The 12,684-nt window shown below is 43.4% G+C and overlaps 1 protein-coding gene across 1 annotated transcript in view; it reads right to left on the bottom strand.

Annotated features, from left to right (window-relative positions):
• The window catches only part of LOC144493045 (uncharacterized), a 275,407-nt gene that overhangs the window by 83,315 nt on the left and 179,408 nt on the right, over positions 1–12,684 (bottom strand). The window contains exons 21-22 of the mRNA XM_078211881.1: positions 9,749–9,916; positions 3,513–3,680 (exon numbers count right to left, since the gene is read on the bottom strand). Of these exons, the coding sequence (XP_078068007.1) occupies positions 3,513–3,680; positions 9,749–9,916 (336 nt within the window). The remainder of the gene's footprint in view (positions 1–3,512; positions 3,681–9,748; positions 9,917–12,684) is intronic.

Below are 12,684 nucleotides of genomic sequence, written 5' to 3'. Positions count from 1 at the left end.
TTGAATGGGCCAGATTCAACCAGACGAGCCACAGGACAGGTGAATCTATTGATTTATTTATTAACAACTTGTATTTATTGGCCAGCAATGGAACTCTAAAGCACGAGTTCATTTGTGACTACATGGTGGTCGGTGTGCTTGGTGACACATTGTTGGACATCCAAAAGTGGAATTAACCTTGGAGAAGGTCAAGCAGTTTGCAAGGCAGGTTGAGCTGTGACAGCAGAATCGGGGTATAGTTCGGGGAGAGCTCAAGGCTTGTGGGGGGTTGTTCCAACATGTAGGCACAAACTCAGGAGGCCCGCTCACCTGAAAGCCCATGAGAAAGCCCACCAAAACTGTCAAAAAGAATTTGTCCACCTGTTTTGAAATGCTCCACAACATTGCCATTAAGAGCGCCCAGCAGGAGGAGATGACTGCTTTCTCTGCGACAAACACAGACATTTTAAAGAATTCTGCGGATTTAAAAGACAATTCAAGGGAAGAAAGCTGGAACAAGCTTCCAACTATTTTGAAGTCCAGGAAATTGGAAATACAGCATTCCAACCTGATTATTTCTTAAGGGAAATGAAAAGGTCCTGATAAGCAGTTCTGGACTGTAGAGTTGGAACCCCGAGGAAACAGAACAGTATTTTAACTGGAAACCGGGGCAGGGGTCACAGTCTTATGGGACAAACTGGAGTGGCTTCAGGTCTGGCTTGAGGATGTAGAAATCCAACCATCTAACTTAAAGCTACAAGGACCAGGAGACACAGACCTCAAAGTGAAGGATCAGTTCACTCCAATACTTAGGTGTGAAGGTAAAGGAATTAATAAAACTCTTTACATCTCTCTGAACCAGAAAATCTCTCTACTTAGTTAGCAGATCAGTGTATTTCGGCCTTGGTCTTCCACAATAGGTTGATGAGGTAACAACAGAGGACCATGGAGCAATATTCAGGGATGAATTTTCAAAAGTGGTCCAAGGATTGGAAAAGTGCAACACTGCTGCAGAAATGGAGTTCCACTCATCACGCAGTGAGCCACTTCTTATTGCAGAAACACCATCCGGTGAACTGCAAGAGGAGATTACAGATCTCTCACTTTTCTTTGCAGAGAGGCTAAAACGGGTGAAAATAGGAGGCACTGAACAAGATGGTGACCATCCACTGGAGGAGCTTCTGGACCTTGTTTGGCTCTTTCAGGTCAGAGTTCAGTAAATGAAGCTGTTGCAGAAGCAGGTGATCTGTTGGAAGAAGAGGTCCTAGATTTTACTGCACTTTTTAACTCCATTGCTAATGCCTCTGAAGTCTTTGTTGTCACAATTGAGGAGAATCATCCTTTCATTGAAGAAGACAATAAAGAGGTGAATTTGTTTACTTATTCCATGGAATCTACCAACGACATGCATCAAGAGATAAGATGCATCAACAATTGCAAGCAGCCAGCAGAACGCTCTCCTGGGAGAATGAGACACTCAACTCCAAGTTGAATCAACCTAATGGAAGTTGAAAGCTTATTAATTTCTACAAATCTAAGCTGCAACTCATGCTTGGATATCACCAGCAAGTCATGGATACACTCAAATTTTCTTTCAGTAAAGAAGCAAAGACCCAATCTACAGAGATTCAAAGCTGAAACGTACGATGTAGGAGCTTCATTTAGATCCACATCTAGAGCTTTCTTCCACTGTTAAAGGTGGGGCAATCCTACTTTCTCATCCTCGCGATCCCATTGTCTGCAGCAGAGCAGCCTCACACTGAAGCAAGCGTGGAAATTATACCATTACCACAGAAAGTGAAAATCCTACCCTATGAGGGGAGTCTTCTTTTCCTTGTTATGTATAATGTCTTCAAGATATTCACCATTCTTCTTGACTACCAGATTCATTCATTTCTCAAGTATTGAATACTTCTCTTGTCCACACAGCAGCAGGGAATGATACAGCTGCAAAGTTCTTCACAGAAGTTGAAAGTGCTTTATTTTCTCAAGCCGATGTTTTCGCCTTTCCCCAGTGTGCAAGGCAGAAGACTATAAAGGAATATCAGTTTGTTGTTTTCATTTTTAAGGGGTTGTGATCATCCAGCTCTGGAAGATTTCACTCTTGAATCGCTTTTTCTTTGAATGGTTTTCACTGCAGTTACATGCAGGCTGTCGTAAAAGCCACAGCCCAGTAGTCCTGAGAAGCTGCTGTCCCAATCCACCAATGTGTTTGCCTTCCAAAGAGAAGATAACAGAATACATACATCCAACACATCTTCCGAGAAAGCTGAGAACACTGTTGGAGGTTGACTTCTTTGATGACAGTGATTTATGGACAGGAGAGGCAGGAGTTGAATGACATCTCGAAACAGTATATGAGGTTAACAACTGATGGGAAGGTAATGTAAATAGTTTAATAAAATAATGTAAGAGTTTTGAGATTATACCTGTTGGGAGAGAAAGAGTAAAGGGTTAATACCTATTTCAATGAAACAATGATGTTGATGATGATGTAAGCATAACAGCAGGGTCAGGTGATAAAGAGGCTCCAAGGGAGCAAAATATGGAATAGATTGTGTCCAGGAAACCACGTACTTACCAAGAGGTCTTTGTAAATGGTTTTGAAATAAATAGTTCCAAGAAAAACTACATACTGACCATCTTCAAGTCACTTATAGCATAAGCAAAGCATGGTGACAAAGAAAAAAGCTTGGGATCAGGTTCTCAGTGAGGTGGGGGGTGAGGTCCGGATGCAAGAGACAAAGGGACAGGATTAAGGGTGGGCTTGGGAAAATTAGGTGGTGGGGGTGCCTCTGCTGGATCCAAGGGCCTCCAAAGGAGGTTACCCCCCACTCTTGCCCACAGTAGCTGCTGGGCTTCCCACATGTCGTGGGCCTTCTCTTGCTGCAGGTAAATTAGCGGCAACCTGTTGTGTATGAGTTTGGGGGGGGGGGTTCAAGGGTAAGGGTCATCCTGACTTGATACATTGGCTCTATTCTCTCTCCACAGGTGTTGTCACGCCTGCTGAGATTTTCTAGCACTTTCTGTTTTTGTTGTAAATTATTCCTGTCGTCCTTTTCAACCTGTTTCTGGCATTTTCATCAAGATCAGGAGGTCAGAAATGCTGGAGAAACAGTGAGTAGTTATCTCAGTTGGATCAATTAAGACACACACTTATATGGGGATATATGGCACATTTGCTACTTTGTTTTATTAGACAAAGAGAAGCTGTCCTGTTTGAATCAAGTGTATTGACTGTGATTTCTGTTCCATATGTTTAACTTACTGTGAAATAAAGCACATTAACAATTCTTATCAGGCCTTGTTCAACAAGTATTTGGTTGGCCCACCTATGGAGAGATTGAGCAGCAGACATATGAAAACCATGAATATATGGTTCAGGCCACAAGGGTTATGCTTACTGGTGCAGTATATACTCTGAGCAACTCCACAAAGCTAACACACTCAAATAATTTATAGAAGCCATTGAATTTGAGGAAATATTGAAGTGAAGAAAGAAAGGCTTGAATTTGTAATAGTCAGTAACAAACCTGTTCCATGTTTTCTTTTTGTGTACCATGACAAGCTGTTAGCTCTCGCCTGAGCTCACAGATGAGTTGATCTGCCGATTTCAGTTCACGGTTAGTCTTCCGTGCCTGTTCTTGGACTGTATTCAGCTCCAGCTGAAGTTTGGTAAATTTATCGTCTTGTCGATTTGCCTGTGGCACGACATCATTACAATTTTAGAATTTAAACCAGGTAAATTATGAAACTGAGAACAATTTTGTTTTTCAGGGGGCTCTTTGGCAATAACAATCATCTATATGATTGAATGAAAACCTCAGCTTTGATAAGCTGCATGCACCAGTTGGGAAACAAAAGTTTGGATCAGAATTTGACTTGGGATTGTCTGCAATTGTATTAGCATTTAAATGTTATTTAGCTCTCTCCTATTGAAAATATTGAATACTAAAAGTGATTTAATTTTTACCAGTAACCCTATTGTTCATGTTCCTTATTGCTGTTTTATTCATTTAAAGGGGGTGAAATTGACTGGCACCAGTGTATGGGAATAAGAAAAACTGGTGGTGAGAATTGAAGATGTCTTCTCGCACCTCTGGGACACATTTACAACTGGCAATCTTTAACTTACCAATACAAGTTGAGTAATAATACAAGAAATACATGGCACTGACTTACATTTAGTATTCATGTTTTGGACTATCTTAGTTTGATATTTACTTAAATATAATTTGAAGCACATCATATGCGACATACGTCGTAATGTAATGGCATCAAGTGGTCATGTGAAGAAGGTGATGGCAGGAATCATGTATCATTGCAGTCAGTAGAACATTCTACATTATGGTTGACATTCTTGGCTGTTGTACAATCCACAGTAAGAAGTCTCACAACACCAGGTTAAAGTCCAACAGGTTTATTTGGTAGCAAATACCATAAGCTTTCGGAGCTTGCTGCTCCTTCGTCAGATGGAGTGGTCTCTGTTCTCCAACAGTGCACAGACACAGAAATCAAGTTACAGAATACTAATTAGAATGCAAATCTCTACAGCCACCAGGTCTTAAAACGTACAGATAATGTGGTTGGAGGGAACATTAAACACAGGTTAAAGAGATGTGTATTGTCTCCAGACAGAACAGCTGGTGAGATTATGCAAGACCAGGGGCAAGCTGTGGGGGTTACTGATAATGTGACATAAATCCAACATCCCGGTTTAGGCCGTCCTCATGTGTGCGGAACTTGGCTATCAGTTTCTGCTCAGTGACTCTGCGCTGTCGTGTGTCGTGAAGGCCGCCTTGGAGAACGCTTACCTGAAGATCCAAGGCTGAATGCCCGTGACTGCTGAAGTGCTCCCCCACAGGAAGAGAACAGTCTTGCCTGGTGATTGTCGAGCGGTGTTCATTCATCCGTTGTTGTAGCGTCTGCATGGTTTCCCCAATGTACCATGCCTCGGGACATCCTTTCCTGCAGCGTATCAGGTAGACAACGTTGGCCAAGTTGCAAGAGTATGTACCATGTACCTGGTAGATGGTATTCTCACGTGAGATGATGGCATCCGTGTCGATGATCCGGCACGTCTTGCAGAGGTTGCTGTGGCAGGGTTGTGTGGTGTCATGGTCACTGTTCTCCTGAAGGCTGGGTAGTTTGCTGCGGACAATGGTCTGTTTGAGGTTGCGTGGTTGTTTGAAAGTAAGAAGTGGGGGTGTGGGGATGGCCTTGGTGAGATGTTCGTCTTCATCAATGACATGTTGAAGGCTCCGGAGGAGATGCCGTAGCTTCTCCGCTCCGGGGAAGTACTGGACGACGAAGGGTACTCTGTCCACCGTGTCCCGTGTTTGTCTTCTGAGGAGGCCGGTGCGGTTTTTCGCTGTGGCGCGTCAGAACTGTTGATCGATGAGTCGAGCACCATATCCTGTTCTTATGAGGGCATCTTTCAGCGTCTGGAGGTGTCTGTTGCGTTCCTCCTCATCCGAGCAGATCCTGTGTATTCGGAGGGCTTGTCCGTAGGGGATGGCTTCTTTTACTTTTGTAGGGTGGAAGCTGGAGAAGTGGAGCATCATGAGGTTATCCGTGGGCTTGCGGTATAGTGAGGTGCTGAGGCGACCGTCCTTAATGGAGATGCGTGTGTCCAAGAATGCAACCGATTCCGGAGAGTAGTCCATGGTGAGTCTGATGGTGGGATGGAACTTGTTGATGTCATCATAGAGTTGTTTCAGTGATTGTTCACCATGAGTCCAAAGGAAGAAAATGTCATCGATGTATCTAGTGTATAGCATCGGTTGAAGGTCCTGTGCGGTGAAGAAGTCTTGTTCGAACCTGTGCATGTTGGCATATTGAGGTGCGAATTTTGTCCCCATGGCTGTTCCGTGTGTCTGGATGAAGAACTGTTGTTGAAGGTGAAGATATTGTGGTCCAGGATGAAGCGGATGAGTTGTGGCCTTCACGACACCCGACAGCGCAGAGTCACTGAGCAGAAACTGATAGCCAAGTTCCGCACACATGAGGACGGCCTAAACCAGGATGTTGGATTTATGTCACATTATCAGTAACCCCCACAGCTTGCCCCTGGTCTTGCATAATCTCACCAGCTGTTCTGTCTGGAGACAATACACATCTCTTTAACCTGTGTTTAATGTTCCCAGCAAGAAGTTTAACAACACCAGGTTAAAGTCCAACAGGTTTATTTGGTAGCAAAAGCCACACAAGCTTTCGGAGCTATAAGCCCCTTCTTCAGGTGAGTGGGAATTCTGTTCACAAACAGAGCTTATAAAGACACAGACTCAATTTACATGAATAATGGTTGGAATGCGAATACTCACAACTAATCAAGTCTTTAAGAAACAAAACAATGTGAGTGGAGAGAGCATCAAGACAGGCTAAAAAGATGTGTATTGTCTCCAGACAAGACAGCCAGTGAAACTCTGCAGGTCCACGCAACTGTGGGGGTTACAAATAGTGTGACATGAACCCAATATCCCGGTTGAGGCCGTCCTCGTGTGTGCGGAACTTGGCTATCAGTTTCTGCTCAGCGACTCTGCGCTGTCGTGTGTCGCGAAGGCCGCCTTGAAGAATGCTTACCCGAATATCAGAGGCCGAATGCCCGTGACCGCTGAAGTGCTCCCCAACAGGAAGAGAACAGTCTTGCCTGGTGATTGTCGAGCGGTGTTCATTCATCCGTTGTCGCAGCGTCTGCATAGTTTCCCCAATGTACCATGCCTCGGGACATCCTTTCTTGCAGCGTATCAGGTAGACAACGTTGGCCGAATTGCAAGAGTATGTACTGTGTACCTCGCCAAGGCCATCCCCACACCCCCACTTCTTGCCTTCAAACAACCGCACAACCTCAAACAGACCATTGTCCGCAGCAAACTACCCAGCCTTCAGGAGAACAGTGACCATGACACCACACAACCCTGCCACAGCAACCTCTGCAAGACGTGCCGGATCATCGACACAGATGCCATCATCTCACGTGAGAACACCATCCACCAGGTACACGGTACATACTCTTGCAATTCGGCCAACGTTGTCTACCTGATACGCTGCAAGAAAGGATGTCCCGAGGCATGGTACATTGGGGAAACTATGCAGACGCTGCGACAACGGATGAATGAACACCGCTCGACAATCACCAGGCAAGACTGTTCTCTTCCTGTTGGGGAGCATTTCAGCGGTCACGGGCATTCGGCCTCTGATATTCGGGTAAGCGTTCTCCAAGGCGGCCTTCGCAACACACAACAGCGCAGAGTCGCTGAGCAGAAACTGATAGCCAAGTTCTGCACACACGAGGACGGCCTCAACCAGGATATTGGGTTCATGTCACACTATTTGTAACCCCCACAGTTGCGTGGACCTGCAGAGTTTCACTGGCTGTCTTGTCTGGAGACAATACACATCTTTTTAGCCTGTCTTGATGCTCTCTCCACTCACATTGTTTTGTTTCTTAAAGACTTGATTAGTTGTGAGTATTCGCATTCCAACCATTATTCATGTAAATTGAGTCTGTGTCTTTATATGCTCTGTTTGTGAACAGAATTCCCACTCACCTGAAGAAGGGGCTTATAGCTCCGAAAGCTTGTGTGGCTTTTGCTACCAAATAAACCTGTTGGACTTTAACCTGGTGTTGTTAAACTTCTTACTGTGTTTACCCCAGTCCAACGCCGGTATCTCCACATCATGACTTTAATGTTCCCTCCAACCACATTATCTGTACGTTTTAAGACCTGGCTGGCTGTAGAGATTTGCATTCTAATTAGTATTCTGTAACTTGATTTCTGTGTCTGTGCACTGTTGGAGAACAGAGACCACTCCATCTGACGAAGGAGCAGCAAGCTCCGAAAGCTTATGGTATTTGCTACCAAATAAACCTGTTGGACTTTAACCTGGTGTTGTGAGACTTCTTACTGTGCTTACCCCAGTCCAACGCCGGCCTCTCCACATCATGAGTACAATCCACAGCCATTGTTCTATGCAAAATCTAAAGCCATTGTATCTATTACTTTAATTACGACTGGATATAATTGCTATAAACTTTGGAAATTTGTCATGAAATTACAATACATTTAACTGAAAGACTAGTCCTGAAAGAATGGCTTAGGATACCAATGTGTATGTGTATTTTGCTATGAGCAGCGAAGGAATGGCTTTTGGCATTCACCACATTTACAGTTGCCCATAGACTGCAGTTAACTGGTATCTATTTGAATTTGATGCCCTCGTCAGAGGATCTGTGAGTCCTATGAGCAGATCAAGTGGCAGAGTTTTTCTAATCACCCAGACTGAAGAATCTTCATTGACACACAGACTGCAAAGTAGAAATTAAAACATTGGAAATATAAATTACATTTCATTCATTAAACAGGAAGCAAAATAAAGATTGGGAGGTATACATGGTATTAAAGAAAAGGCATGGAAGAGCAAGACAGAAAAGCTATAAATATATATTTTAAAAGTATATTTTCAGGGCGAGAGAAGTTGTTCATTAGAAATTATAATTTACTACCAATGTTCTCTTTAAGCTCTGCAGTAGGCAGCTGTGTATCAATTGAAAATGTGCATGCTGGTGCAAACAAGCCATGCACAAGAAAGGCATCAATCTTAATGAGATCACACAGTGCAAGACGGTTGTACACAGCAAACAGACGATAGATGGAACATTGCTTTTTATACCATTAAAAACTCAGTTACTCCTGACTGAACAGGTTCTAATTTCTTCAGCTAGTTTTAGAACAAGATTAATGGATAATTCGCCGATGTTCAGGTCATGACAGTGATCTCTGAGTAGATTTCTTTGGTGAAGATTACAACATTGCAGGCTGTGGAGGCACAAGGTAGTAATCAGAGCAACTTCTGGATTTCTACACTTAACTGCACATTTGTGGACGTCAAAAGTTATTGCTGACACCCTCATGGTTATTCCTATAGCAATATCCACAACATTAAGTTTGTCTGAAGTTCCTCTCTTTACCACTCAAAATGGAGAATTTAACTCCTTTGTTTTAAATTCATTAACATTTCCATTAAGATAGAGGAGTAATGGATTTCAGTCAAATACTGCCAGTTCTGTCTTGTTCTGTCACCAGAAAAAATGAGACGAAGACTTGCATGAAGAAGCTCCCACCCAAGATTTCCACATCTGCCAGCTTCCATCCACCCGCATAACACCAGTGATCAAAACGTAATGGAAATTGTGCACCCACATGAAGTTACACAAAAAAGAGAAAAGCAGGAATAAAATAAACCTGTAAAGTTGCAACAGAAATTAAGCTCATTAGGATCTAAACCAAGCAAGCAAACTCAGGATCCTAGATCACTGATCTTTGTTGTCATACATATTCTAACACTACATTTTCTGAATGTAGTACACTTGGCAAAAAACAATATTATTATGTTTAGCTAATATCTCTGTTATCGAGTTAACTAAAGGGTGGTTCGGAAATTGGAGACATATTGCACTTTTGCAGTTGAAGTATATTGTTGGCGAACAGTAGAAGGAACTCAATACTGACACCAGATGGCTGAAAGGGAAAATATCCTATTCCAGCACATGTGGTCCTTCGTCTTGTTGAGGACAAAGTTGCAAAGTAAATACGAAAGAAAAACTTGTTATTTTGAAACTTGGCTCTGCACTGTTTGTCATTCAGCACTTTTTAATGTTGAAAGCGATATATCAAACCTGCGTGCAGGACCTGTTGGGGATTCATTCTTGTATGTTTCTATGACATAATAAACTGCAGATAAAATAGAACAATAGTACCTTTCTTACCTCTTCAGTGTAATACTTGTTCTGTTTGTGAGCTGTTGAAAGGTTTGTCTGAGCCACCTGAAGCTCTGATTCACAGTTTTTGTATTCGTTAAGTAGTGTTTGGTGCTTTCTCTGGAACTGGGCTAAACTATCCTCTAGACTCACAATCTGATCCTCCCTCTCCTTCAGCTGGAACAGAAAATTTCATGGCATCATTTTTGTTGTTGTGTTCTGCTTCTTCTTAGTGACTCCTCTCATAAAATTCACTAATATAAGAATTATTAATTAATAATCAAATTACATGCATATTTTTGAAGGTCCCAATAGTCAGAAGTACATTAAAGAAATTAATTATATGGCTAAATACAAGCTACATAAACATACTTGCAATTATTGCAGATTTGAATTCTTAAGGACTCTAATTTGCAAGACCTATAAGTCTTTACCTGAACAAATACCCAAAGGCCGGGATTATATTGGAGATAGTAGCCCTGTTGGAAAGTCTGAGGTGAGCCTGCCTTCGCTGGCCCTTGAAGAACGATTGAATTTTCTGTTGTTCATAAAATAGAATAGAATCACAGAACCCCTTCAATGCAGGAAGAGGCCATTCAGCCCATCGAGTCTGCACCAACTCCATGAAAGAACCCAGGCCCAAATACCACACCACTCTATCCCCATAACATCGTGCATTTACCATGGCTAATCCACCTAAGCTACACATCTTTGGACTGTGGAGGAAACCAGAGCACCCGGAAGAAACCCACATAGACATTGGGAGAATGCGCAAACTCCCCACAGTCTCCCAAGGCTAGAATTGAATCTGGGTCCTTGGTGCTGTGAAGCAGCACCGCTAACCACTGTGCCACCATGCTGCCCTCAAATCAATCAAATGTCTGAAGTCGTGGCTTCCACTCATCTGAGACACAGGGTGGAATTTCCCCGCCCTGGGGCGGCGGCGGGGGGGGGGGGGGGGGGGGGGGGCGGTGCTGGAGTGGACCATGTGAAGGTCCGCTGACCTCAGGCAGGATTTTCCAAACTTGGGGCGAGCGTGGCTGGAAATTCCCACCCAGGATGTCCCACTTTTGAAAGCTGACAGCAATCAGAGGTCCAGCAGCTCTCCAATCCCAGCAGCGATATTGGCGAGCAGTGACCACTGCTGGAATTGCAGCTGACTCTCTGATTAGCTATTGACAAGATGCAGAGTAAAGGTTTTTTGCATTTTATCATGGGATGTGGGCATCACTGGCTGGGCCAGCATTTATTGCCCATTCCCAAGTGGCTTGCTAGGCTATTTCAGAGGGCAGGTAAGAGTCAATAACACTGCTGTGGAGTTGGAGTCACATATAGGCCAGACCAGGTAAGGATGGCAAATTTCCTTCCCTGAAGGACATAAGTGAACCAGACGTGTTTTTATGACAATTGACAATGATTTCATGGTTATCATTAGGCTTTTAGCTCCAGATTTTTATTGAATTCAAATTTCAACATCTGCCATAGTGGAATTCAAAGCCGGTCTGCAGAGGGTCTCTGAATTACGAGCCTAGTGACAATACCACTATATCATTGCCTCCCCTGAAGTGAGATCAGGAATTTGAGAAGCCAATAAGATAGGCTCTGGTGAGCGGGTTAGTGGAGGTTGGCTCGATAATAATGGCAATTGGTGGGGGGGTGATTCCAGCCATGACAGACCTTACTGCCACTTGGAGGACCCCTTCATGGGCCAGGGATGCCTGATCAGGCTGGACCCTCACACTAGTTTTAGTTTATTTATTCGTGTCACAAGTAGGCTTATATTAACGCCACAATGCAGTTACTGTGAAAATTCCCTAGTCGCCAAATGTTTGGGCACAGAGGGAAAATTTAGCATGGCCAATGCACCTAATCAGCAGGTCTCATTGGACTGTGGGAGAAAACCGGAGGAAACCCACGCAGTCACAGGGAGAACATGCAGACTCCGCACAGACAGTGACCCAAGCTGGGAATCGAACCTGGGTCTCAGGTGCTATGAGGCAGCAATGCTAACTACTGTGCCACCATGTTGCCCTACCAGCCCCACCCCCATTTCCCAACCCCATAGGGTGGCTGCCAGGTCTTACTGGGTAGCCTCCCCAGGGGTGACATGCCTACATGTTGTTAGTAAGATTCCAGTGGCGGTTGAAAGAAACCCTTAAGTGAACATTATTTGGCCATTTAAGGGCCTCAATTGGTCTAAGGGCAGGCAGTCTGGCTATCACCTAGCCCACCACTGGTAAAATACCATCTGAGGTGGGAGGTCTTGGGAAGGTGGTAGCCATGGGATCACCCCTCCACCATTTCCCCTGTTTGTGAAGGGTGGAGTGGTAAAATTCTGCCCAATGCGTTGGAATGAGATCCAAATTCCCACTGAGTATTAGCTAGTGTATGCATTTGCAAAAGGACATATGATGATCTACATTTAAAAAAAATTATATCACAATTTTAACCAAGGTAAAAACTAAGATTGTATAAAGGTGTGCCAGCATATTTTGAACATCAATTTAAGGTTGCACAGAGCTTTTTGTAAGATTAACAAATGGAGGAAATTGGCTGTTGAGTCACCTTAAAGGATGCCCCATCTCTTATTCACGGTTTAATTTTAGAATCAGAATTCGTTTGGCTTACTGTCAAGAACAGTAATGCTACAAGCAATGATAACAGAGTTAGCAGTGTTAGGATGAATTTGGAATGTAATGTTTAGTGCACAAAAGTATATTTGCTGAATAACAATGGAAATTACATGATCATACAACAGTCAATAGGAAGTTATTTCAGGTGGGAAAGAAAGTAATCCCATCAGAGGTCACCTTTAGCAGGAGGAAAAACAAAACTCAATTTAGCTTCCGTGTAATAATTAAGCATCTAATTATGCATCGTTATGCATTCATGCGTAAAATATTCAACATTCAGCTCTAATTTTATTCAAGTTGCTCAAACATTAA

The sequence above is a fragment of the Mustelus asterias genome, chromosome 4 (assembly GCF_964213995.1).
Source record: "Mustelus asterias chromosome 4, sMusAst1.hap1.1, whole genome shotgun sequence".
In the NCBI taxonomy this organism is placed as follows: Eukaryota; Metazoa; Chordata; class Chondrichthyes; order Carcharhiniformes; family Triakidae; genus Mustelus; species Mustelus asterias.
This window is presented reverse-complemented; position numbering and strand designations above follow the sequence as displayed.